Below are 24,901 nucleotides of genomic sequence, written 5' to 3' on the forward strand. Positions count from 1 at the left end.
CGCTTCAACTATGGAATAATAACATTTTATTGGTATAATGCATTCTATCTAGGTCTAGAGACACAGCCGAAGATCTCCACAAACAATTAGATATTTTATAAATGATGAGTTGTTAATCTCATCAAGACTTGCCAATGGAAACCCAATTTCTTCGTTTGAAAAAAGTTTAATTATATATAATTCCAATTTATGGCTGATTTTCCTTTAATAAAAAAAGAAAGAAAAATCGTTTGACAGTCTGATACAAGACGGCTTCTCTTCGTATCGTTTTGGGAAAACGATTTATTTTAGTGCAGAAAATTGCACGAACTATAAAAATGTTCCTTTCCTTTTTTTTTTCCTCTTAAGTTTCGACTCTCGAAATATTTTCTGACAGGGACGCAAATTAACTGTAAATGGTTGGACCTGGGGAGAATTTTTTGCCCGCCCCGTCACCAGATCGCATCATATCATGAAAGCCACGTTTGCGTGAGAAAAAATCCAACTCTCTCTCTTTCTATCTCTAAAAAGTCGGGCGGGGACCCACTCGCCTTCCCCTTCCCCCGCCGGTCTCTCTTATCTCTTTACCCGTTGGGCCCCACCGCTGAATACACTCGTCAGCTTCGCCAGCTTCGGAGGAGGCTCGGATCCGAACCTCTCGCCTCACGCCTCCCTCTTTTCTGCCCACACTCTCTCTCTCCTCTGCCGCACTTCCTCCTCTCTCCCCGTCCCTCCCCGCGGCGAGCGCGCTCCACTGCGCTCCGCGCTCCGTCGTCGTCGTCGTCGTCATCGCGGTGGAACGACTCCTTCCTCTCCTCTCTCCTCTTGCTCCTTTTCTTTGGTAGTCAGCCATGGCGAGTGGCGGCCGCCGGGGGAGGCGTCGCGGTTGGGCCTCGCGGTTGGTCGCTTGTTTCTCTTCTCCGGTTGGCGGGGTTTAAGAGGCTGTTGTTCCCCTTATCGGGTGGGTGGCTTCGTCTCCCTTTTTCGATGGCTTTTGCCCTCCGACCTCCGCGTTGCTTTCTTTAATCTTTTTCGCGATGATCGGAATCCGATGAATCGTTGGGACTTTTTCTTTTTGTTTTCTGGAGCTGTGGAGGTTTTGGTCGTTGTGCTGTTAGGGGGCGTCGGTGGTCTTTCTTCCGTTTTTCAGTCTCCTTTTTTCTTGGTTTTCTTACATTAGTCGTTAGTGTTGGTCTGATTCTTGGATTTTTGGATGTTTAATTCAATTTTCTTTTGTGGGGTGGGTGCTGTGTGGTTGGGAGGTTGGTGATGATGGTCTGGTTAAGTTTTTTTGTTGGGGTTTAGCTCAAGGGGCCATGGAGATGTTTGCCATGGACTGAGTTGATCAAAATTATCCTGCGAATTGATTTAGTATGAAGCTAATGATCGGGTATTACCTTGGTGCCTGAATATATACTCTCTAGTTTCACCATGATAATGAGAACATCACTGAGAATTGATGGCGGTGGAGTTTAATTCAGAGAATGTCATAGTTTAATACCAGTAATTCCACAGTTCTATGTATTGTTAAAAAAAAGGATAATACTGCGGTTTTTAACAGAGTATTCTGATCATGTATATTTGCAATAAAAAAAGTTGGACGTTCCCAGCGATAATATTTGTTTTCTGGACGCCCTTGTGTTCATGGTGAAAATATCAGCTAACTTTAGTTGCTTGATATTTCACTTAAAGAAGATTTGTTAACACCGACCATTTGGATATGCCAGTTTCTGCGGTGAAACGTTTTCCCTTTTGTGTTGGTGTCTATGTCGTCCTCGCGCTCCTTTATGTATGACAATTATTAGTTTGAAAATAAATAGTTTGATAGTTTTCTATATACAAACTGTCTTGGAATAGCTAGTTAATCTAAATTACTGAGAAGCTAAGATCCCTTAATGACGCCTTGGGCCATAAAGTTGCTATGAGATGCTTTAGAACTTAGAATTTCGGCCGGGACGTTAACATTTTTTCATAAACTTATTATTTGTCGAAACAAGTATCAGGGGGATGGAAATGCTTGTCCATGTTCGGTCACCCTTTCAGTCGTTAGTTCATGACTCTGTCTTAGTTGATGACATTTAACCTGGATGATTTGATTTATGAATATTTTGAAGGACCTGGTACGTACTTAAAGAAATTAACCAGAACATGAAAAATCTGGTCTTCTGCCAAAAGATCCGATGGTGACGAATAAAAATATCTCATCGCTTTTCAAGCATATTAAGTTTAAGGAGTTTCACAAATACACGATCACCTAACGCTTGAATTGCTCATGATATACGCTTGAGAGAAATATACAAAATGTAAGGTCATTAATCATAATCTGTTTTTCAGGCAGCTGCGTTCTTCTCCTATGAGGCATTGCGAGATGGTTTGCTCTTTCAGTTGACATGTGGTGATGGGGGCCTGAGTTATGAATGACAATGAATCAGATGTTCAGAGTTTTGAAGAACTTGGTGTCTGTAAAGTTAGACGATGTTTGTTATGTGTTAGTCAATGGTTGATTCTCGTACTGAAATTTTGGTGGGAGATCATTGAGCCCGTTGCTGTTTGACCAACTTAATCTGGGATCTTAGTAGTAGAGCCAGTCATCATGGGGGGTGCGTGTTCCAGGAAAAGATATCAACAGGTGCGTGAAGATGATGTAAGAAGAGGAATTCCAGGGAAATACTGCAAAAACTATAGCTCAAAATGGCTCGGAAGTTCCCTGCCTCGTGCAGGCGCAGGCATGTCACGTGGGAGCACATGCCCTACACTTATGGAATTGACCATTCATAAAATATGTGAGGTAATTGCTTCCGTTGCTTCTTTCTTAGATAGCAAAACGATCTAGCATTCTTCACTTTTTCATATAATATATGAGGCAATTGCTCTCTGTGTCTCTTTAGTGAATAGGTTCCTCATAATTCAAATGCCTTTCTTTGTACATTGCAGCATATAAATGAATACAGTAGCTTCGCCATGATTCCAAGAGATATAAGTCAGCAGATATTCAATGAGTTGGTTGATTCTCACCTTCTGACTGATGTTTCATTTGAAGCCTTCCGCGATTGTGCTCTCGAAGTATTGCTCTCAATATTCCATCTTCCATTGATTATTTGACTGTCCCCAGAAGAGTGTAGATTCATGCATGATGTCTCAATTATTTCTTCTTTTGTAGGATGTTTACCTGGGTGAATACCCCGCAGTGAGAGACAGTTGGATGAGTGTCATTGCATCTCAGGGTCCATCTCTATTATCTGTAGATATTTCTGCCTCGGATGTGACAGACTCTGGGCTTGATCTCCTCAAGGATTGCCCAAATCTTCAGGGTCTGACTCTTGATTACTGCTATAGGTTATCTGATTCTGGGCTGGGGTTTCTTTCAGGTATCTTTTTGATCCTGTTTACATGATACAAATCAATTTTGTGCCTCTGAAATACTTTGTAGTGCATAGCGTCTTAGACGTTGTTGGTTAGTTGGGGATCTGTATTGGACAAGTGAAAATACTGGGTTCCTAGAATTGGCGAAGTACTATCTCCAGCAAATTATTTGGGTATTTGTTGGCTTCCCTTTCATTTCAATTTTCAAGTATATGTTTAACCTTCATTGCTCAAAGTCTCTAAGTCCTACATCAACCAGCACCTTCTAATAGTCATTTCTCATAAGCAGTCATATCTATGTGGAAAAAAAGTGCTAGATGGGACTCAGGTGCTAGGGCCCTAAAAAGGCCTCTTTGGAAACTGGTCAGTTCTATATATATATAGAGAGAGAGAGAGAAAGCCGTTTTCATGTTGTTTGTACTTTTGAAGATGTTAACTGTATATCATGGTTTTGTCTCCTTAAGTTGCAGTTTTTATGTGGTTAAATAATGGAACGCTGTCGCTCACAGCATGGGTGTCAACTGTAAACTTTGAACTGCTGTCTCTTATTGCATATGTCCTAGGTTCAATTTGGACTTTTGAAGATGTTAAGTGCATATCATGGTTTTGTCTCCTTAAATTCCAGTTTTTATGTGCTTAAATAATGGAACTCTGTTGCTTACTGCTTGGGTGTAAACTGTAAACCTTGAACGGCTGTCTCTTACTGCTTATGTCCTAGGTTCAGCCTTTTTATTGTAAATATACTTGTAAGCATCAATAGTTTAAGATAATTTCTATTGCATTTCTGTTTAAGTGCTAGCCAATGCTGTCTTTTTGGTACTTGACTTGTCTAAACAGGTTATGACTTAGAAGCTAGAACCGTGATGAAATTTCTTTACCTTTTTCAAAGTTTGGATTCTTTGGAAGGCTTTTGAAAGTGTGAAACTAAATAGTACTGCAAATTTTGGAAATTGGCCAATCTAAAAATTTCTGAAAGGATGATTTCAGTGAAAATGTTGTGATATGAATCTGTCATGACTAAGTAGTCAAAGTTGGATTATATATATGTATATGTATATGTACACAATGTAGAAGCTGAAGTTCTCTGTCCATCCGGATGTCACACATGCAGCCCCATGCATTGCATAATGCATTGGGCTGCATGTGTGAGACATCCAGATGGACAGATGGCCGAATGATTTCAATAACCCACTTATCATAGCTAATCCTGGGCAACATTTCCTGTTTAGATGTTTTCTACTCCGTCCACTTTAGATATGCTAAATGAAGCATGGAATGTTGGCTAATGATCATGCTCTTGTGTTTCAGATCTGTCAAACCTGACCACCTTGAGTTTCAAAAAGAGTAGTTCAATAACTGCACAAGGAATGGCTGCCTTTGCTGGCTTAACTAATCTGAAAAGTCTGGATCTGGAAAGGTGTCCGGGCATTCATGGTGGACTTGTGCACCTCAGAGGTGTGTTATTTGTCTGCTGCAAGCTTGTGATAAAAATATCTGCAGTTTTAAACAGTTTGAAAGAAGGATGGCTTGTTCCTGAACATACCTTGCAGATTCTCCTGGACAATTTAATTTTTTGTATGTTATGGAAGCAATATTTATTGCCAGAAAGAAACTATCTACCTACTACATGGACCTGCTCCACTACTGTAGAATGTAGATGGCTTCTTCCGGCAGTATGATGGCAAGTGGAGAAATACTGTTACTGCAAAGTGGATTGAATTTTGACTGTGATCAACAATTTTATTGATCAAATTGAATTTCAGAAGACATATTCGTATTTGGAAGAGGCCATTTCTTATGAAAACCTATTATTTACCTGTTATACAGAATTATGAATCCGACGCAGATGAAATGGTATAGACTGTTTGGCACACATGCTCCATTTAAAATTTTTAATTTGTGACTAAAACTGTACTGCCAGGAAGTTGAAGATAATTGTGTTTATGGTGTTTGTGCCTATATTGCTATTAAAATGCCTTTCAGTGGTAGTCCGAAACACTGATAGAACTTAGAAGTGATCATATTATAAATGATGATGAGTGATTGATGTTGCTTTGATAAACTTATTCAGCTTGCTTTATTTTTCAATGATGATGATAAGTGTTTGATGTTTTTTTGATGAACTTATTCAGGTTGCTTTATTTTTCCACTGTGTCTGTGGATGCACATGTTTCTATGAGTGGTTTGATGTTCCTTTGCTATTCCTTATTGCAGGTTTGACGAAGCTTGAGTCACTTAATATTGGATGGTGTAACTGCATTACAAATTCCGACCTCAAACCTCTTTCAGGTAGTTGATATACTCTATATTTCCTTTGGAAGATGGTGTGTCTATCACAAAATTATATTGTGATGACATTGAGACTGGAAAGCCATCAGCGGTTGTCTTAAGCTATCTATTTTTCTCATTACCATTTCATTTAGTTTGTCCTTCACAATGTTCTCCAGTATCATGCATAAAACGTTGAAAAATATGGGTTTTTGTCATATTCACCAAAATCATCCTCTCCAACTTTCGTCAAATTTTTCTTTTTAAGTTTTTTTGAATATATATATATATATATATATATATATATATATATATATATATATTTGGTTTGTGTGTTTCATAAATAGATATCTAAAGAGTTAATAAGAGGCTTAAAACATCTACAAAGTCATAGGTTTTATAGCATTTTGCTTCCAAAAAGTGCAAATAAACCATTAAGTCAAAACAATGAAATTAGAAAAAAATACGATATATAAAAGGAGTTTTATAAAAAAATATGCAAAAATATTGTTCTATTATGATACACGTATCGATTTTGAACATATCATTAAATTTGCAAATATTACTGCCTAATTCTGAAATGCTGGGATAATATGGGAATATTTTCAATATTTTGGAGATGTCAGGGTCTCGTTTTATTACTATTATATTAGATTAATTTTGACATTGAAATTTGCCAATTACCACTATACTTTGGATTTGTTGGATTTCCTATAAAATATTCTAAATATTAAACCAAGTAATAAATGCAAAACACAGCCCAAAATTGGTTTCTCTACGTTTCTCTGGTGGTGTTCTTCTTGTCTCCATATTTCCAATTTCTGCTGATGTGGCAAGCTTTTCCTTTTATTATGGACCATTACTTGTGATAAAGATAAAAGGATATATGTATGTATATGTGCAAAATAACACAAAAAAATCAAAATGAAAGCAACATTTTAGTAAACAAGTGATATAAATAGAAACATTAGTATGTTAATGAACAATAACTCTTAAGAATATAATTAAAAGTAAGGTGGAAAAAATTAAAACAAAGTAATAAAGGTGCGACACGGTACGTGGACCTTACTGAAGTATCCATGTGACTTAGGGTTTATTTGAAAGTCAAAATCAGAAAGCGTGTATTTTTTACATCATCATTCTGCACCTTTATTACATGCAACAATTTGAGATTTTCCTCTTTGGTGGCATACAAAACGGCAATGTTGTTCCATCCTCTTAGTGTTTTAGTTGGTCCATATGGAGGCTAACTTTTAGTTTATACAAACAAGATAAAAGGCCCTTTAGTTTATTTCAACAAGTTAAAAACCGTAACTGTTTTATCTCGCAGGTTATAAGGTTTCTTCTATTTCATGGAACACTGCTGTTCCTTAGTTTCTAATACATGTTTTGTGTCATCATATATAATTTACTTGATGTTGGGCAGGATTGACAAACTTGAGAGTGTTGCTGCTGCCGCGAAGTAAAGTCTCTGATGATGGAGTTGTCTTTCTAAAAGGTGCTTTACATTTTGTCATTTTCCCTGTATCATTGGTTGCCATTCTTTACGTTATTTATGATTCTTTCTTTCGTGTTTTTGGGAAGAATAATAAGAGTTTGTATGGGAAGGATTAGTTATAATGTGATCTAATAATTGCCAACTGAAGCATGTATATTACCAAACCAGTTTATGGGCATTTTGGTTCTTTTTTTCATTATAATCAACATACTTTGAAGAGGCAGTTTGAGTTGGTAGATTTCCCTTGGCTTTTAAGAGGCAGTTTGACTTTGACTATCATCATGTGGATGTGTCATTTCGATGGTGGGTGCAAGTGATCTACCATCAAGTTCTATTGGATCTGCTCGGATCCGAATATTTTCACTATGGACTTTTTTTTTCCGGATTTATAGAATATGATTGGGTAATAGATCAAATTATAAGACTCATTACATTTAGAAATGTGATCTTGTTGTGATTATTTATATGACTTCATTATTTAGTTTAGGCAGTTATTGATTCTAGGTAGGGAAGTATTTGCTGTAATTATCCTTGTAGTAGACAATGCTTTAGGTAATTAATTATCTTTGTTTCCTTTCTCCTTTCTCCTTTTTTCTCTTGTTAAGCCGTCTTCTCTGTAAATTCATGGGTGTTCATTCCTTTTTAGGATGGTTGGATTGACTAAAAATGAAGTTTTCTTAATTTTTGCTTAATTTCTTTTTTAATATATTATTTTAGGTAGGAGTCCATAATTGCAGCTTGTAGGATAGTGTGTAGAACATTTCTAGCAATAGAGTTGTTTGTTTATATCATATTTACTCCTTCACTAGATATTATATTCCAGAACAGTAAGATGGAATGATGGATATGGAAAAATATAAGGATGACAGTTATCTTGCAAATATGTTTTTTGTGGAAGGGTTCTTAATGAAAAGACACTATATGTTAGCGATTTGTTCCTGAATTTCAAAATCTTTTGTGCCCTGTTAAGTATCTTAGGGTGCAGGTGTGAAGTTTCTCCTTTTGTTTTTGCACGGACCTGTTGCTAGAGTTCACTTGTTTTGCACACATTTTACTTCTTAATTTCCTGGACATGTCTTTTTCAATTTTTATACATTCATTTGTTTCATAGTATCCTTTTCCCTTTCTTTTAGTACCTAGCATTCTGACGTTTCATGAAGTGGAGCTGATTTGATTCTGCAGTTGAGAAGGTAGGTGTTAGCTATTCTTCCTTGGGTGGAAGAATAGGCCTGCAAAATTGACATTTCAAGGCAATAAAGTCTGCTAAACTGCCTTAGGTCTTGGTTCAAATTGATTGTGGGCACCTTCAGGCTGATTAAAATGGATAGTTTATCTAATGGATTTAAGTCCTTCGTTTGTTAATGAACTTAACATTAATATTTTGGTTCAAGAAACTGGCTGTGTTTATTCTTATATGCATTTGTCTGATCTTATGTATTTTGTTTACAGGTATGCATGAACTTTCACTGTTGAACATGGAAGGATGCCCAGTTACTGCAGCATGCTTAGAGACGATTTCAGGTTTTATTCTCACTGTTCTCCCTATAGTTTGGATAATATGTTGGTTATTAATTTTCTTTTTCTGGATGGTGAACTAAGGTTGTAATCTTTGAACCTATGTCTGACAAAAATGCTCTTGTTACTGGGTTTTTGGAGTTATAAACTATGTCACACGGACGCGGCTAAAGAGGCTGCGTACCCGTGTCGACTCGCCGACACGGGACTCGGCTAGGACACGGCAAAAAATAAAAATTTAATGTTTTTTTTTTCATTTTATCAATTTTTTGTGATGCATCCAATTATTTCCATGAACAATCATTTCAAATATTCAGTACTTTTGTGATAAAACACATGTTTTTTTTAATCTTATCATTTTTTAGAATATTTAATGTAGCCGTGTCCGCGTATCCGAAAATTTTGAAAATTGCCGTATCCGCACCCGTATCCCCGTATCCGCACCCGTATCGCATCCGCACCCATGTGACATAGGTTATAAAGAAAATTCTGAGAGGAATGGTGACTTAGTGTTAGGCTCCTTTACTTATTTGGTACACTTTGTAGTATCCTCTTTGTGAAGAATAGTTCTGGATCTCGCCGGAGAACGATATTTGTGGCAAAGATATGAACAAACTTGTTGATTTACATTGTCATAGTGTTCTTTGTTACTACTGGTAAAAGTTTTATTGCATTATCATTTATTTTGATTTTGTTTTCTTTGTTGAAAATTGGTTTTTTTGGTGATCAACAATCTTATCATTTTGATGTTCATGAAATATGACATAATATAACATCTGGTTTTCGTTTCATGGATAGGACTCGCCAAGCTGTCACACTTAAATGTTCAAAGAAGCAATCTATCTGATGATGGTTGTGATAAGTTTGCAGGTAAGGGTGCTGTAGAATATTTACATGCTTCTGTTTCATTTTATGTGATTGTGCGAGGTCCTTGTGGAATACAAGTCTTCAATTTCTTGGAAGAAAGTTTTTTAGTGGAGCATATTGCTAAGATTTGCCTATGCATATTTACATGCTGAAGCATTCTTGTGTTATTCAAGTAAACAATCAAGTCTGTTGTGATCAGCATTCAGTTGAAAGTTAAATCACAACTTAGTCAAGACACACAGATATTCCTTTCCAAAGGCATTTCCATTGAATATGACCCTGAGAGGTAGCTCTTGTATTCAGGAGTGTTAGTTGTTAATGTTGAGAATTACCTATTTAGATAGTTGTTGCTGTTCTTAAATTATTATATATGCAAATTATTATAGCCTTTAGCTGCTTCTTTTGATTGTATAATGTGAGGTAGTTGTTCCTCTGCTTGCCCACATGCAACTCAGATTGCCTCTTTTTAGTAGACTTTTCTACTGAGCATGAATGGGACCATAAGAATGGTGCAAGGTACAACTTGCGCAATAGCTATGGATACTTTCCAATTTTCGAGATTGTTGATTTGCATATAGATTAACTTCTTTTTGGTTTTCCTTTTAGTTTGGGAAGGCAATGAGACATGGTTCAATCAGTTCATATGCATTAGAGGGTGTGATTTTTGCGTTGTTGGTTATTACATGTCAAAAGTTCCTGTGATTATTGCTGTGGGTTTATGTTCTGTTCTACTAGGGCTTTTCTTCAGGAAATTTCGATATTTCTTTCTTTTGTACAATAAATGGAAGAAACTTGTTGAATGACAGTGTAGGATTAGGCAGATGCATCTCTTCTGTAACATCTCTTTACTTTTTATTGCTATAGTGAAGCATTTTTCATATACTATGATTTGATAAACTATGTTCCTGATGCCAGCTACCTGATTTTTATGAATAAATATGTAAATTGTGGAAGGAATGTCATTGATGGAAAAGTTGTCAATATGGCTTCTGTTTTCCCTATTTTCCATGTTATTTAGTTGGACTCTTATGTTCATCCTATCATTGAAGTGTTCAGTGCACCAAAGTTGCATTGCCCGTACCTATCTTTTTTAATTAGATATAACAAATATTATGTTTGGAACTTTGGATGTGATAGATGACATTTTTCTCTTCTGCAGGACTTGTGAACCTGAAAGTGTTGAATATAGGTTTCAACAATATCACAGATGCATGCTTAAAGCATTTAAAAGGTAAAATTTTTATTCATTTAAATTGGCCTTTAATCTTCTAGTAACTAGTTCAGGTTAATTTTTTGTCTGACCTTTAATTTGTCAAGTTCTTTCACCTGTGTTCTGCCTTCATCATTCGTCATTGTGTTTGCATCTGGGAAGTTTGAACTACGCATATCTGTTGCTAAGTAGCTGTGGTTCTTTGAAGCTTTCATTCTGGTCATGGATCTAGCTTTGATGAATTCTATAGCTTGGCTGTGCATGATGCGTTTTATTTTCATATTTTGCAACATGAGTTATGGCCTAGAATTTGTCATAAAAGGAAACGACTGATTGATATCGAACTATAACGAGAGTTAAACCTAAATTGTAATCAGTGTAAAATTAATTATTTAATGTACAGATCTAAATATCAGTATTTGATTCTGTACTTTTTATTTAAAGATGTAAATAAATTATGGTTATATTAAGAATTTAAAGTAATCAGGAGGCTTGTAATTTATGCAATTTCTTTTGAGAGGAAAGAGTTGGATGGTAAAAATATCCTGGGTAGTCAACTTTGGATGATCAAGCAGAAAACAAGAATTAAATGACATGGTTGTTCAAGATGACAGCAGTTGTAGTCCACGGCTAGTTAGTTTAAAAGGCTTCTTAATAATGCAGGCTACAGTGCCTCTCATGGACCAACATGGCAAGAGGATATCTTCTTCACGGATGTCTTCATCTCTTACTCCTCATCTTGGGGTTCCACTGAAAGACTGAAGTACATGGAAATAGATACAAAGCATGCTTCTCTCTCAGCTGAACTCAAGTCCTGCATTAGTAGTTAGTGTCAACAGTCAACATCTTTATGTCCGAAGGATATAGTAACCATTCCAAAACCTTCTACCTCTGAGAAGAACCATAATCCAAATTCTAGTTCTTTGGAAAGGTACCAGACTTGGCTTGAAGAAAATCAGGAACCATATGACAGATCTAACTTTTGGTATAGATGTTTTGATTTTCTAAAAGTTATCCTACTTAAAAACAAAAGTAACTAAATGTACACTGCGTGGTTCAAAACACCAACCTGGGCAGCAACTAGCTGACCTAGTTGGTGGCTTAGTTGTTAAGGTGTGGACTAGTCCACGCCTAGGCGTGTGTCCACACCCATCACTTAAGCCCATCAGTTAGGCGACATGTGTTAGATTGGCGCCTAGGCTGGACTAGGTGCTAGCACGCCTAGTCCATGGGAAGGTGAAAAATCACCTTCCCTTCAAATTAAGTCCTGTAATTTTATTATACACTGTTATAATGTATATACTTGTATTATATGCAGTTATATTATATAATTTCTGTTCTTTAAGTACAATTTGCTGTGTGTTAATTACATATTCTATATCAACTCATCAAATGGAAGTTCCAACCATAAGTTAAATACATACTCTTTAAAACCAATGAATTTCTGTATATATCTTGTGTGCTCTAAAACATATTTTGTGGAACCTATGCCTACCTTCTTGTTACCCATGTTAAAACCTAGGTTTATGGTAAAAAGACCATCAGTTTCTCTTGTTTAGTGCATGTCTAGTAATAAGACAAATGCGTGCGGACCTCACTTTTGCAACCTGAATACAGATTCGTTTTCTCATTTGTGAGTGTTTTGTGTGTTATACGTATATTATTATTATATGTTATATGTACAATCTATTGTAAACTTGTAATGTATTTTATATGTACTGATTTGATATGATTTTGTTTGAAATGATTCAAATGAAATAGTCTATAAGAAATGCAAGCATTGTCTAGTATGTAAACAAGAATGATGTGTTTCCTTTTGTGTATCAAACTAAGGCATCAGCTAAAACAGAACAACACAGTTTTCCAGTATGTAAACAATCTGGAAATGTACTCTGTCATGTAAACAAGAACAGAACAATTTTTCATGTTTTCCTTTTTGGCTTTACTTACAAAGTATAAATGTATAATCATTCAATTAGAACAAAACAGGACAGTTTTTCAGGTTTTACTTGGAATAGAAGCTTACAGTTCAGTCAGTAACTTCATAATTTTATTATGTAAACATTGTAATGGTTAATGTAACAAAAAAGAAAGGGTTTCCTTTTTTTCCTAGGCGTGCCTAGTTCCGCCTAGGCGCTAGGTGCTGCCTGGCACCGTCACCCAACTAGGCCGTGGTAACTTTCATGCCAGGGTACTAGTCTGACTAGTCAACTAGTTGGACAAGCTAGTTGGTGGTTTGGCAACCAAGGTGCATCACACAACCAATGGTTCAAACTTCAAAGGTTGAAGTTGGTTTGGTTTCTGCTTCCGACCGCAAAATAAAGTCCTGGAAAATGTTGAGCATGATTTTTGAATATAATTGAATGTCATTTTCTCTTACCCATAATTTTCTGATCCCACAATGTGCCATTTGTGACAACCATCATCAGCGAAACCCTGTCACTATCTGGTCAGCAAACCACCATTAAGTACTGTCACCCATCATGCTCAATCTCCCAAGTTCAAGCTCTCCATATTTGTTAAACCTACGTTGTATTTGGTTACTATTTTTTATCTGCATGTATTCCTTTGACTTCCTAATAATTATCTTTAGAGTTTAGACACATTTAAGGTGTTATCACTTTGCAGCTAAACTGCTTTGCTTATCTTTCAGGTTTAACAAATATGGAGAGCTTGAACTTGGACTCATGTAAGATTGGCGATGAAGGGATGGCTTACTTGGAAGGTTTTTTGTGGAAATCCTGTTCTGTGTGTGTGTGTGAATGTGCTTGTTTATAACGTGTCTAAGGAAGAACCTTTAGCTTGTTGATGGATGGAAAAGAGATGTTGCAGAAAAGAGAGCCCTTGTCTCTAATATCTGGCAGCCTAATATAAGTTACCATGGTCATTTTATTCATTATTGATTATTAGAACAGCATCACATGTTAAAGCAGTGTCATAGAAATTGCGAGATTTTCTAAAATCTCCCAATATTTACGAGAAAATTGAATAAACTGAAAAAATAGGAAAAAAATTCCGAGATTTTGAAAATTTCTCCAAAAATGAAAATCTTGCAATTTTATTGCGATTTTCCCGATATTTTCATATTTTTTAAGGATTTTTATGATTTTTAATTTTTTAAAAAATTGTTGAGATTTTCCCATGATTTACCTGAGAAGAATAACTTTGCCGAAAAATAACCAAGGAAAACCTCTGAGATTTTCCTGAGAATAATATTTATGACAATGCTTTAAAGTGGGCAAAATGGCTTGGTAAACAGTAATACTTATTAATAGGTTAGTCTGACAATATTATACTCCAGGACAATCCAGTGAAGCAAGCTTCTGCCTTGTTCAAATTATTATTTTGGACATGCATCTAATACGTAAAGCTTCACTCTGAACAATTGTTTGCTTTTAACTTTTCAAATGGGAACAAAAAAAATTGCTCACTGTCTTGATAAAATTATTATTTTGAACATGCATCTCATAAGTAGAGCTCCATTCTAAACAATTGTTTACTTTTAACTTTTCAAATAGGAATGAAAAGATTGCGGTGTTTGGAGCTGTCTGACACCGAGGTTGGAAGCAGTGGGCTTCGTCATCTCTCTGGTTGGTCATCTTTTATTGCTATTGGCTTTTTTTTCCTCTATATATCAATTTGGAACGTATTGGCTAGATGGAGTCTGGCCCTTCCTTTATTCTTAATTTGGTATGGTCTGCTTTGACAGAATGCACATGCAGGTTTCCATTACTGTAGATTATCAAGAATTATCTTTAAGATTATCAATAATTATCTTTATTTTCTTTTCACACGATACATTTTTAGACCAAGTATGAGTAGTATGTACTTCAAAGGAACTTCCTTGTAACTTTTAATCTGGTGTGGGAAATATTTACTTGGTTTTGCAAGCAGTGAAAGGTTTTCTTTGACAACGTGGACAAATTAATTTTTCTTCACAAAAATGCATAATGAGAATTGGAATGATTCATGGCTCTCGTTCTTGATGGTGTTCCTTTGTGAAATTTGATCACACAGAGGTGATCTGCATGTCCAGAAACCCAACTGTTGACATGAAAAATCATGATTTTTCAATTTGATGGAAGAGAGTCCCAACTATCTAGGACGTAGTGAGAGAAAAGAACTATTGACTCTGGAGAAAAAGTGGGTTGATCCTTAGTACATGTAAATGCACAAAGTGACATGGAACATAGGCTTGCTTTCTTCAATTCTCGTCAATATGTCACAGTGCTCAATAATGCCAGTTTCTTGGAACCTTTTATTGTTATAGACATTTTGGAGCCAGCTGAGTTACAGGAAAAAGATTGTCAGAGCCTCTGTCACATAGGTATGGATACAGGTGCCAGTAGGTGACAGACCATTTTCAAACGATTTACGGCTGCACATCTATCTATCTATCTATCTATCTATCTATCTATCTATATATATATATATATATATATATATATATATATATATATATATATATATATGACACACAGACACACAAAACTAAAGAGAAAAACTTAGGAAGAAATCATAAACAAGTAAACCAAATAGAAAAATCTATGACAAGTAAGCAACATAGAAAATATATATCAACATAAACAAGTAAACAACATAGAAAATATATATCAATGGCTCTTGCAATAGTGTGTATAAGAAACCTATGAAAGGCTTTAAGCATATGGACAACCAAGCAGCCCCCTAGACAGTCAAATATGAACATTTTGACATCTAAAGGAACATGGTAATCATTGTGGAAGTGGAATGTAAGTGCTAAATGCTGAACTAGAACAGTTAAAGAAAATACAAGATTTAGGCACCAAATACAAAAATACTGGAACGACTCAACGATGTGGAGCATTGTTGCATATAAATGTAAAAGATAAAGAGCAGCCGATATGATTTTTGAAGAAGAAAAAGAAGATTAAAATGACAGACCAGTAGAATAAGAAAAACAAAAAAATATGAAAAACAGTTGATGGGGCAGACGAACCTAAACCTGCCGCCGGACAATGGGAGAGATTGCTGGAAAAGGAAGAGGCCCAAATATGAAGCTTATTAAAAAAATGTCCAAATCAGTCAACAGAGAAGTCAGTTTCGGTCGCCCTTTGCTGGAGACATATACTCTTGCCGGAAAACTCGAACGCATGCCGGAGCATCTCTGGAGATGTTGATGCTCTGCTATGGGTTGTACGCAGAGTCCTCGCGTCTTCTTTAAATATAAAAAAACCCAAAGCCCTAAATTCTAAGACGGATTACGACTTGGTTAACTTTGACTGAGTACGAAATAAGATGGATACGTACTCGGGTACGTTGACCGTACTCGGTATGGTCAGACCTGTATCCAAGACGTACCTGAGTATGTAGCGGCACACATACCGGTATCGTACCAGTATGGTATGGGTATTAGGAGCAGTACCTGCGTGACGTAGGTCAGAACAGAATATTACAGTATTGGGTTATTGCAACATCAGCAGCATTATAATTTTGGGATTTCTCAAAAACATATCCTCATTCATATTAGGTATGTATTTCTTTTTTTTTTCCCTGTTTGATTTTGTTTTTCAATAAAAGTTTTTCCATAAGTTATTAATTCCATGCCATTTTTTTTTCCACAATTTTTTGTTTAGTGTTAAAAGTTTCCTACAGTTGCTAAAAAAGACAGTACATTTAAAGACAAATCTCCAAGAAAATCTTACCAAGACTAATATTGATATCTATGCATTATGTGGCCCATGGTGAAGCTTCCTCCAACCGATTGTCATGTCAGTCCTTGTGTTTTCCAATATATGTACTTCTTATCTACTACGACTCATGGATACAATTTCTTTTTTAAGTTTTTAAACCTATATTTCCTAAAATGAAACTCTTTGGGGCAACTGCTGAGAACAGTAGTGGTGACGACGGTGTAAGCACTCCGGGATTAAGGTCCTTCCACTAAGTCATTTTTTGTCCATGTTTTGCCCTAAAATTGTATTGCCGTTCTTTTTTTAGTTTTACTATAATTTTGACAACTTGTGCATCTTATTCTCGTAGTAGAACGTTGACTCATGAGATGGTTTTCTTTCAAAATGCCGTCATAATGTCTTTAGCTAGAATTTTTGGTCTCGTTGTCTTATGCCTTGGTTCTTTTTGGGGAGTTTTAGATGGTCAGTATATGAGATAAGCATAAGTAGTTGAATATGAGTTTCTACTTTTATATTCTTGTATTGTGGTTACTGGAGTAGCCCCTACACTTGATTGCTGACTTTGACAGCCACTGGAGGGAAAGAAAGACCCACATGTATAAATTGATTCTGTATCTTTGTCTTCCTTGGCCTTTGCAGGTTTGAGGAATCTAGAGAGTGTAAATCTTTCATTTACTTTGGTTACTGACGGTGGTTTGAGAAGACTCTCAGGATTGACATCACTTAAATCACTGAATCTGGATACTCGGCAAATTACAGACACAGGGCTTGCATCACTTACAAGTAAGACCAGTACCTGGATGACTGGATCCACTCCTGTTGCTTGTTTCATGTGTCAGACAATTTAATGCAATTCCCAAAACTCTCTTCTTCAAAAACTTGGGTTCAGGGCCCTGGTATATACACAACACAAACACACACGCAAAAAAACAACTACGTATATGTCTTATTTATACTCATGTATTATAAATTGCTACACAAAAAATTCCAAAATAGTAAAAAAATGCAGAATATGATTCTGCTAGGTTCCACACGTGCACCAGCAGTGTGGAGGTGGGTGGCTCACCCAGTAGGCAGTAACGTAGCTAGTAAGGCTTTCTGCTATTTACATTGTTTGGTGCTTTCTATTATTTCTTCAAGATATCCTTTCAATGCATATTTTTTTAATAGCTCATCCAAATACTGAATTGAAAAATTGTAGTTGATTTTGAATTTTGAGCAACTCCAAAACTTCCTCAAAGCATGCTTTAGACTTTGGAGCTCATCTAATATTTCTTGTTCCAAACGTGCTTATATGCTGTTTATTCTTAAAGTGCAAAGTTGCACCAAAGGAGTAGATGAATCTGCTGGTGGGTGCATTTGGTGATTTTGTGTAGTTATGGAAGCTTTTTTGCTTTATTTTGTGATGCAGGTCTTACAAGTTTGACACATCTGGATCTTTTTGGTGCTCGCATCACAGATTATGGAACAAACTACTTAAGATGTTGGTGAAAATACTTGGATTTAGAAAGATTTCCATCTTTTTGTTTATACATCTACTTCAATTCTTGCGTGGTTGTAAAATACTTGCATTGGTCAATCTATTCCTTATGTTGATATTGGATATTGTCACTCTTTATCCCAATTCACACACACACACACACACACACACACACACACACACACACAAATGATACATGCTTGTTTATACAATTTTTTCTTTATGTCTCTTTGATTCTTGTGTTTGTTATTCCAGTTGGAATTCTTTCCTACAGGTTACAATTTGTTATTATGGATTTTGCTTTTGCGAGTGTTGTGACATTGAAGTTGAGTTTTGAGGTTTGGTTAAAGGTTAAAGATGTACCTCTAATAGTTGGACCAAGTGGAGAGAGCAAATGTCTAAGTGATCTGCCCAAGCATGCAGTAATTTCAGGGGATTGTCTGCTATCAGCTGCCACAAGGGGGAAAACATTGGGGTTGTGGATTATCATGGATCTATGCAGAGGATTTGTACCTTGAGATTCGTGAAGTGTGTGTTGTGGGTCATTACTTCGTTATTGATCTTTGTATTGGTTGTCGTTTGAGATTTATGTGCTTTTGAGGTAGGCAGCTTCCAGCTCTATCTCTTGTTCAGGCGTTTTCTTCCTTTTCCATCTGGCTGGCTTTTGAAAACTCACCAAGTATACTTAGTTTGACTTGGCTGACTTGGTCAGTCTGTTACCTACGTGGAATAAGATAAATTATAATCAGGAAGTTGAGAGGAGACAGGCCAGTCATGGGGCGACCTGGTTGAGTCATCCAAGGTTTTAGCTGTGTCAGGCTTGGTGGATAAGATTCCAGCTAGTTGGCTGACTAGTGCAAGTGGCTGGTTTTGAACTCACTTGTAGTTGGTCAGACTAGTGAACTAGTCAGCCTAATCGTTGGTCAGCTGACCAATACTTAATCTTATGTATTATTTCTATAAATATATATCTGTTTATGTACTTCTACATATATGTGTATATTATTTAGTTATTTTTAGTCAATCAACTTGATCTGACTAGTCCCATCTATTCCTTTTGTAGTTTTGAATGACCTGCATCTGACTCTGATTTTGACAACTTAGGCATCAGGCCAGTATTAGACTTCTAGCAATAAGATTGAGTCACAAGTTTTCAATAGTCATTGTGTATATAATGTGCATGTTAAATAAACATATGAGGTGAATGGCATTAAATGGGTGCCTTAACTTGGTAGTATCACTTCTCTATTGGTAAGCAGGAGTATTTAGCCTAAGTATACTTTAGAGTCACAAATAACGTCTCGGGGATTTAAACGGCGAGGTTTTTTTCGGGTATAATTCTAGTAAATAAATGATTGAAAATTGCATCTTATGAATATTCATTAGTATACATTTTATATATAGTATTATTTGATAGTTAACACCATAATGTTTTGAGAACCCTTGTATATGCATACAAATATAGTCTACATAAAAGTTGTCAAAACTAGGCAATTCATTGGCAAATCAGTCAATCTACTCCAAATCGAGTTCTGGGGTACTGGGTTCTAAACTCTTGCGTCGTGTTTTGCACTTGATAATTTCATTCTTTAGATAGTGTATTTCAACCGTTTTCATGTGATTTTTATGTATTTTCCTGCTTAATCATTTAATTCTTGCACTGGCACTTGTCAATCTCATCAGCTGCAAGCTGATCCTTAGTGTTATCATTAGCATTCTTTGAAGTCATAGCTTTTGGGTGCAGGTGCGCTATTTCTTTTCATGTGGTGAAATGTATAGGCATTATGTTTGTCTTAGTGGATTGTTATGAAGATAAAATTGGAAGCATGTCTTATTTTTGAGCAGGTTTTGCTAATGTAACCTTGGATGCATTTTTGACACAATATCTTAATACTTGTCACAGACAATGTTGAAGTTTTTCTAATTTCTCCAGTCGACTAGTTTGATTCAAGAAAACAATATCATGCACATTCCCTTGAAGTTTTCTCGAAGTGTCTTACTTGCTATGTCATTTTTCTTTTAATATATAATTTGATTTGTGTGCTTTTTGGATGGTTCTATTTGAAGTGCTCTACATGAGATATGGCAACAGTAATTGTCTGCAGAATCCAGAAGCAAAGCCAGTATTTTATTTGTATTTGTTGACTGTGGCTTTCTAGCCTTTTGATATTCTGATGCTACGTGTTGATAAATTGCAGAGCTTTTCATGAATCGTTCTGCTTTTGCAGATTTCAAAAATCTTCGATCACTTGAAGTGTGTGGAGGAGGTATAACTGATGCTGGGGTAAAAAATATCAGAGAGCTTACTTGTTTGACACATTTGAACCTCTCCCAGAATTGCAATCTCACGGACAAGGCACTCGAATCAATTTCAGGTATCCATATAGTGCCTGCATTTTTGCTTTTGCAAGTATGTGAATCTGTAATATCAAAGATTTAGTCCAACCAGTCAGTTCAGATACACGTTACAAGCTTTGGCTGTTACAGAACCGTGTGTGGGTGTATTACTTGTTATTTTCCTTGACGCAGGACTGACAGCGCTGGTTTCACTGAACGTTTCAAGCTCACGGGTTACAAACGCAGGACTGCAGCATCTCAAGATGTTGACAAACTTGAGGTCCCTCTCCTTGGAGTCGTGCAAAGTTGCACCCAATGAGATCAAGAAACTGCAGCTGAGCGCACTTCCAAACCTGGTAAATATTCGTCCCAAGTAGCTGATTCAGTAATGGCTGTTAAGTATAAAGATAAGGTGGTGTTACTCAGAGAGCTGTGTACATAAGACAATCATGTAGATATGTCTCTGTAAATAGTTTGTAAATAATGAACTTAAAATGACTGAAATAATCTTTATGTTCAGAATGTAAATATTGTTATTCTGCCAGCAAATGTGTATCTATGCTTGGCCTGCTACACTTATGTTTTCATTCAATAAATATCAGAAAATGTACAGACACACACGGAAATGCAGGGTTTGCATCATAACTTTGGTATACCACCAATGTCTCCCAATTGTATGTTGTATGGATGGGACTGCATGAATTGCTGCTCATACATTCAAGTCCGAGTTGTTAAGGCGGTTATTCTGTCAAAAGAGCTCCATATTGCAACAAAGAGCTCCCGCTTCTCCTCCTGGGAAAAGTAATATGAGAATTTTCTTTGGCTCCGTATGTCATCTTCCACCTCGAGAAACCACCCCCATTGGTCCTCTTTACAATCGTTGTTCTTCCTTCTGTTGTTTTTAGGGTTTCGAAGTTTGTGGTTGCATGGTGGTCGTGGGGCGGTGGAAAATGGCTGATGAGATACTCGTAAAGGGTCTGAAGAATGCATGATACTTTTGACGGATTAAAGGATATACTATAAGTCCACTCCGGGCTGTTAAAGCATGACAATCTGTTTCTTCCGGCTTACGTCTGTTACTTCCAGCATCCTCGCCTTCTTATGCTGGAGATGATGCCTTTTTATTTGCGATTTCATGACTGACTGCATGGTTCTACATGATTTTCACTTTGCATTGTAATAGTTGATTTTGCTTCAAGGTACATGTTTTGACCATTCATGCTTGTCTGACAAGTACGGATATTTGGGTTGGGGAGTGGATCAGAATTCTTGAAATGGGTCAAATTGAGGCGAAAGTGGAGAGCATAAGAGGAGAGGTTAGTAACTTAGTTACACCCTTTTAACTCGAGAGTAATGCCTGCCACCTTTTGACAGAAGCAGTGCTCATAATGCTGGTAAAAATTAAATTGGCGAGCACTGGTCCTCCATTTCTTATCGACAGCACTATGCCAATCGAGGCTTTTAAGACGGTCAGTGCAGCTGAATGAGCCAATCTGTGCCTTCCTTACTCGACTCGACTCGACTCGACTGGTAGGACACAAGTCTCGTTTAATTCAACCTTGTCTCAATGACCAAGGCTTCTGTACATATGTGGGCTTGGTTTGGCAGAACGCAGTGAAGGTATAAGCCGTGTGTCAGTTTTAGAGTTTATCCGTCAGGTTTAGAGTTTATCTGTCAGTTTTCTGTTATATCCGTCAGTTTTCGAGTTTATCTGTCAGTTTTCTGTTATATATAAGCGAATGCCGATAAACGGAAATCCCATCTTCCCACCAATTCTCTCTCTCTCTCTTCTTCATCATCTTGTTGATTTGTTCCCTGCAATGAAGCCGCTCTCCTCAATTCTTTCTTACCACGAAAGACAAGGTAAGAGAAAAAGCCATGGATTCAGCACGTATAAAAGTTGATTCCAAGAACCCTCGGCCTTCTCCTGCGTCTCTTTTTCACTCTTCACACCCCATCGATGGAGGCAGCGATTCTAAAAGATCTGCAAGATCCCCAGATGAAAACGTGGATCGTTCTCCTGTTAAAGCCACAAATTCCACCCTCCTGATTGTCATCGTCTGCTCTGTGGTACTGCTTGCCTTCCTTCACATCTTTCTCTACGGCAACGACTTCTCCGCTATGGACCCCTCAGAGCACTACCACCAACCACTTCCCGTGGCAATGGCGGCGTGGGAGTCCATCTCGGCAGGCGGCGTGCTCAACAAGTCGTGCAGCGTCACCCTCCATCCGGAATTCTTTCTCTCCTCCCTCTCCCACCTCCATGGAGTCCGAGTCGCCAACACCAAGAAGGAGATCATCGTGGCCTCTGTCAAGGAGGCGGCGCGGCTGGCTAAGAAGGCGTTGGTGAAGTTCGACGGCATCATGGTCCGGGAACGGAAGCGGACGAGCAACCGGCATGGAGCCCTCAGTATCTGCGTCCAGATGATGGAGATAACCATCTTGAACCTCCACACCGTCCTCAGCCACCTCGTCACCAGCTCCTCCGGTCACCGCTCGCCGCAGCCATCTGCGAACGGCTTCTCCCGCTTTCCTTAGCATGAAAACGAGGACAAGGAGTATATGAGTGCGGCCATGGCGGACCACGATACGTGCATGGACAGCTTGAAAGAGTTCAAGACAACGAAGATGCATCTCAACAACATCAAGATTCAAGAACGTCAAGAAGCACATGGATCCGAACTTTGGTAGCAACAGAGGAGGAGATGCGCTTGGCTGGTCATGGTGGTGGCCATGGTGAAACTGATGCATTATCTCCTGCCACCACCCACGCGGATGCTTGAGTTGGTGATGCGGCAAAAAAAGATCCCAACAATATCGCGATGTCATCTCCGTGGTGGACAAGCACAACCGTTCACAGCAACTCCCCTAGATGGTGACGCTGAAGGAGTTGTTGAGTACGTCGCTTGCAGAAATGGACTTCCTGGTCGCCATCAACGCAGGAAGTGGTTGGTGGTTGCGCTGCGACGGGGACGCAGACGCAGTGGAGGAGGAGTCGCCATAGAAAAAGATGTGGAGCAAGGCGAACAGTACAACAGAGAGGGCGATGAAGACAAGCAGGGTGGAGTTCATGACCTTAGGGCAAGAAGGATCCACGTTGTCGTCTGGGGATCTTGCAAGTCTTCTGGAATCGCTGGCACCATCAATGAAGTGGGAAGAAGAAGAATGTGGAAGCGGGGAGGCAGGAGGAGGAGGCCGATGATTCTTGGTCGCAATTCTGATACTCGACGTCGTTGAACCCATGGCTTCCTTATACTGGTCCTTGCCTTCTTGGCTTTCTTGGTAAGAAAGATCGAACTGACAAGAGCAGTTTGATTGCAGAGAACAAATAAAGCAGATGAAGAAGAAATAGAGAGGGATGCACATACATACGCGCAACTTCAACCAGTGAACTTCCCTTGAGTATCATCAGCTCATGAATCATGAAGACCAAGAGATGCAAAGTATTTTTATAGAGAAGAGACGTAGATGAATGTACCACTATGAAGATTTCAAGTTTGGGGCTGAAATAATCCGTTCATATTAAGTACGTATTTCTTTTTTTTGCCTGTTTGATTTTTTTCAACAAAAGTATTTCCACAAGTTATTATTCCATGTCATTTTTTGGATGGTTGATTTTATTTGTATTTGTTGACTGTGGCTTTCTAGCCTTTTGACAATCTAATGCTACGTGTTGATCAATTGCAGAGCTTTCCATGAATCGTTCTGCTTTTGCAGATTTCAAAAATTTTCGATCACTTGAAGTGTGTGGAGGAGGTATAACTGATGATGGGGAAAAAAATATCAGAGAGCTTACTTAGAGAGCTGTGTACATAAGACAATCATGTAGCTATGTTTCTGTAAACAGTTCGTAAATAATGAACTTAAAATGACTGAAATAATCTTTATGTTCAGAATGTAGATATTGTTATTCTGCCAGAAAATGTGTGTCTATGCTTGCCCTGGTACACTTATGTTTTCATTCATTAAACATCAGAAAATACTTGGGGGAATCTGTATCTATGCTGTCTGTTACGTCCAGCATCCTCGCCTTCTCATGCTGGAGATGATGCCTTTTTATTCGCGATTTCATGACTGACTGCGTGGTTCTACATGATTTTCACTTTGCATTGTAATAGTTGATCTTGCTTCAAGTTACATGTTTTTACCATTCATGCTTGTCTGACAAGTAGGGATGTTTGGCTTGGGGAGTGGATCGGAATTCTTGAAATGGGTCAAATTGGGGCAAAAGTAGATAGCATTAAGAGATGAGGTTAGAACTGGTTCTGATGTAAAAAAAAAAAAATGTCTAAGTTTTAAAACGAAATCCAACTTACTGTTCTTGAAGGCGAGAAGACCCAGTAGTGTATAAGACCAGGATCAGATGGCCCTTGTTTTCCATTTTGTTCTCAAGGGATTTTTTTTTTTTTAAATTTTGAGTAAAATTTATCACTTTCCTTTTGCTGTTTTCAATCATATATGTTTTTGGCAGGTGATTTTTGTTTTTTTGAATTTACTATCACTTTTATGTGCTTTATGAGGGAGCTAACTTTTGGTTTCCTATGGCTTTTTTGGAAAGCTCAAAGCTGCTTCAGGATTTGACTCAACTTATAATTACACCTTTTAACTTGGGAGCTGAGTCGGTCTGATTAACTTTAACTTTAAAAATATATATATATTTGTTAATATAAAATAATATAAAAATATAATTTAATCATAATAATATATATATA

The 24,901-nt window shown here is 37.4% G+C and overlaps 2 protein-coding genes across 2 annotated transcripts; both read left to right on the forward strand.

Annotated features, from left to right (window-relative positions):
- Nucleotides 1-672: 672 nt before the first annotated feature.
- On the forward strand, nt 673-20,815 carry LOC116252066 (uncharacterized). Its single transcript, XM_031626110.2, has 16 exons — nt 673-940; nt 2,314-2,767; nt 2,914-3,042; nt 3,140-3,347; nt 4,651-4,797; nt 5,557-5,631; nt 7,037-7,108; nt 8,558-8,629; nt 9,422-9,493; nt 10,650-10,721; nt 13,354-13,425; nt 14,219-14,290; nt 17,012-17,155; nt 17,784-17,855; nt 20,081-20,227; nt 20,382-20,815. The coding sequence occupies exons 2-16, from the start codon at nt 2,573-2,575 to the stop codon at nt 20,564-20,566; spliced, it is 1,734 nt and encodes a 577-aa protein (XP_031481970.1). The 5' UTR covers nt 673-940; nt 2,314-2,572; the 3' UTR covers nt 20,567-20,815.
- A 775-nt stretch (nt 20,816-21,590) lies between these two features.
- LOC116253316 (uncharacterized) lies at nt 21,591-24,481 on the forward strand. Its single transcript, XM_031628088.2, has 2 exons — nt 21,591-23,715; nt 23,877-24,481. Exon 1 carries the CDS (start codon nt 22,068-22,070, stop codon nt 22,725-22,727), a length of 660 nt encoding a protein of 219 aa, XP_031483948.1. The 5' UTR covers nt 21,591-22,067; the 3' UTR covers nt 22,728-23,715; nt 23,877-24,481.
- The last annotated feature ends 420 nt before the right edge of the window (nt 24,482-24,901 follow it).

The sequence above is a fragment of the Nymphaea colorata genome, chromosome 4 (assembly GCF_008831285.2).
Source record: "Nymphaea colorata isolate Beijing-Zhang1983 chromosome 4, ASM883128v2, whole genome shotgun sequence".
Classification (NCBI taxonomy): Eukaryota; Viridiplantae; Streptophyta; class Magnoliopsida; order Nymphaeales; family Nymphaeaceae; genus Nymphaea; species Nymphaea colorata.

What these genes read in the sequence shown, in the direction of transcription:
- LOC116252066 (XM_031626110.2), top strand. Translation starts at nt 2,573, where the DNA reads ATGGGGGGTGCGTGTTCCAGGAAAAGATATCAACAGGTGCGTGAAGAT. An exon ending in ATGCTTAGAGACGATTTCAG is followed by an intron (nt 8,630 to 9,421) that starts GTTTTATTCTCA and finishes TTTCATGGATAG; the next exon opens with GACTCGCCAAGCTGTCACAC. An exon ending in AGGGATGGCTTACTTGGAAG is followed by an intron (nt 13,426 to 14,218) that starts GTTTTTTGTGGA and finishes CTTTTCAAATAG; the next exon opens with GAATGAAAAGATTGCGGTGT.
- LOC116253316 (XM_031628088.2), top strand. Translation starts at nt 22,068, where the DNA reads ATGGATTCAGCACGTATAAAAGTTGATTCCAAGAACCCTCGGCCTTCT.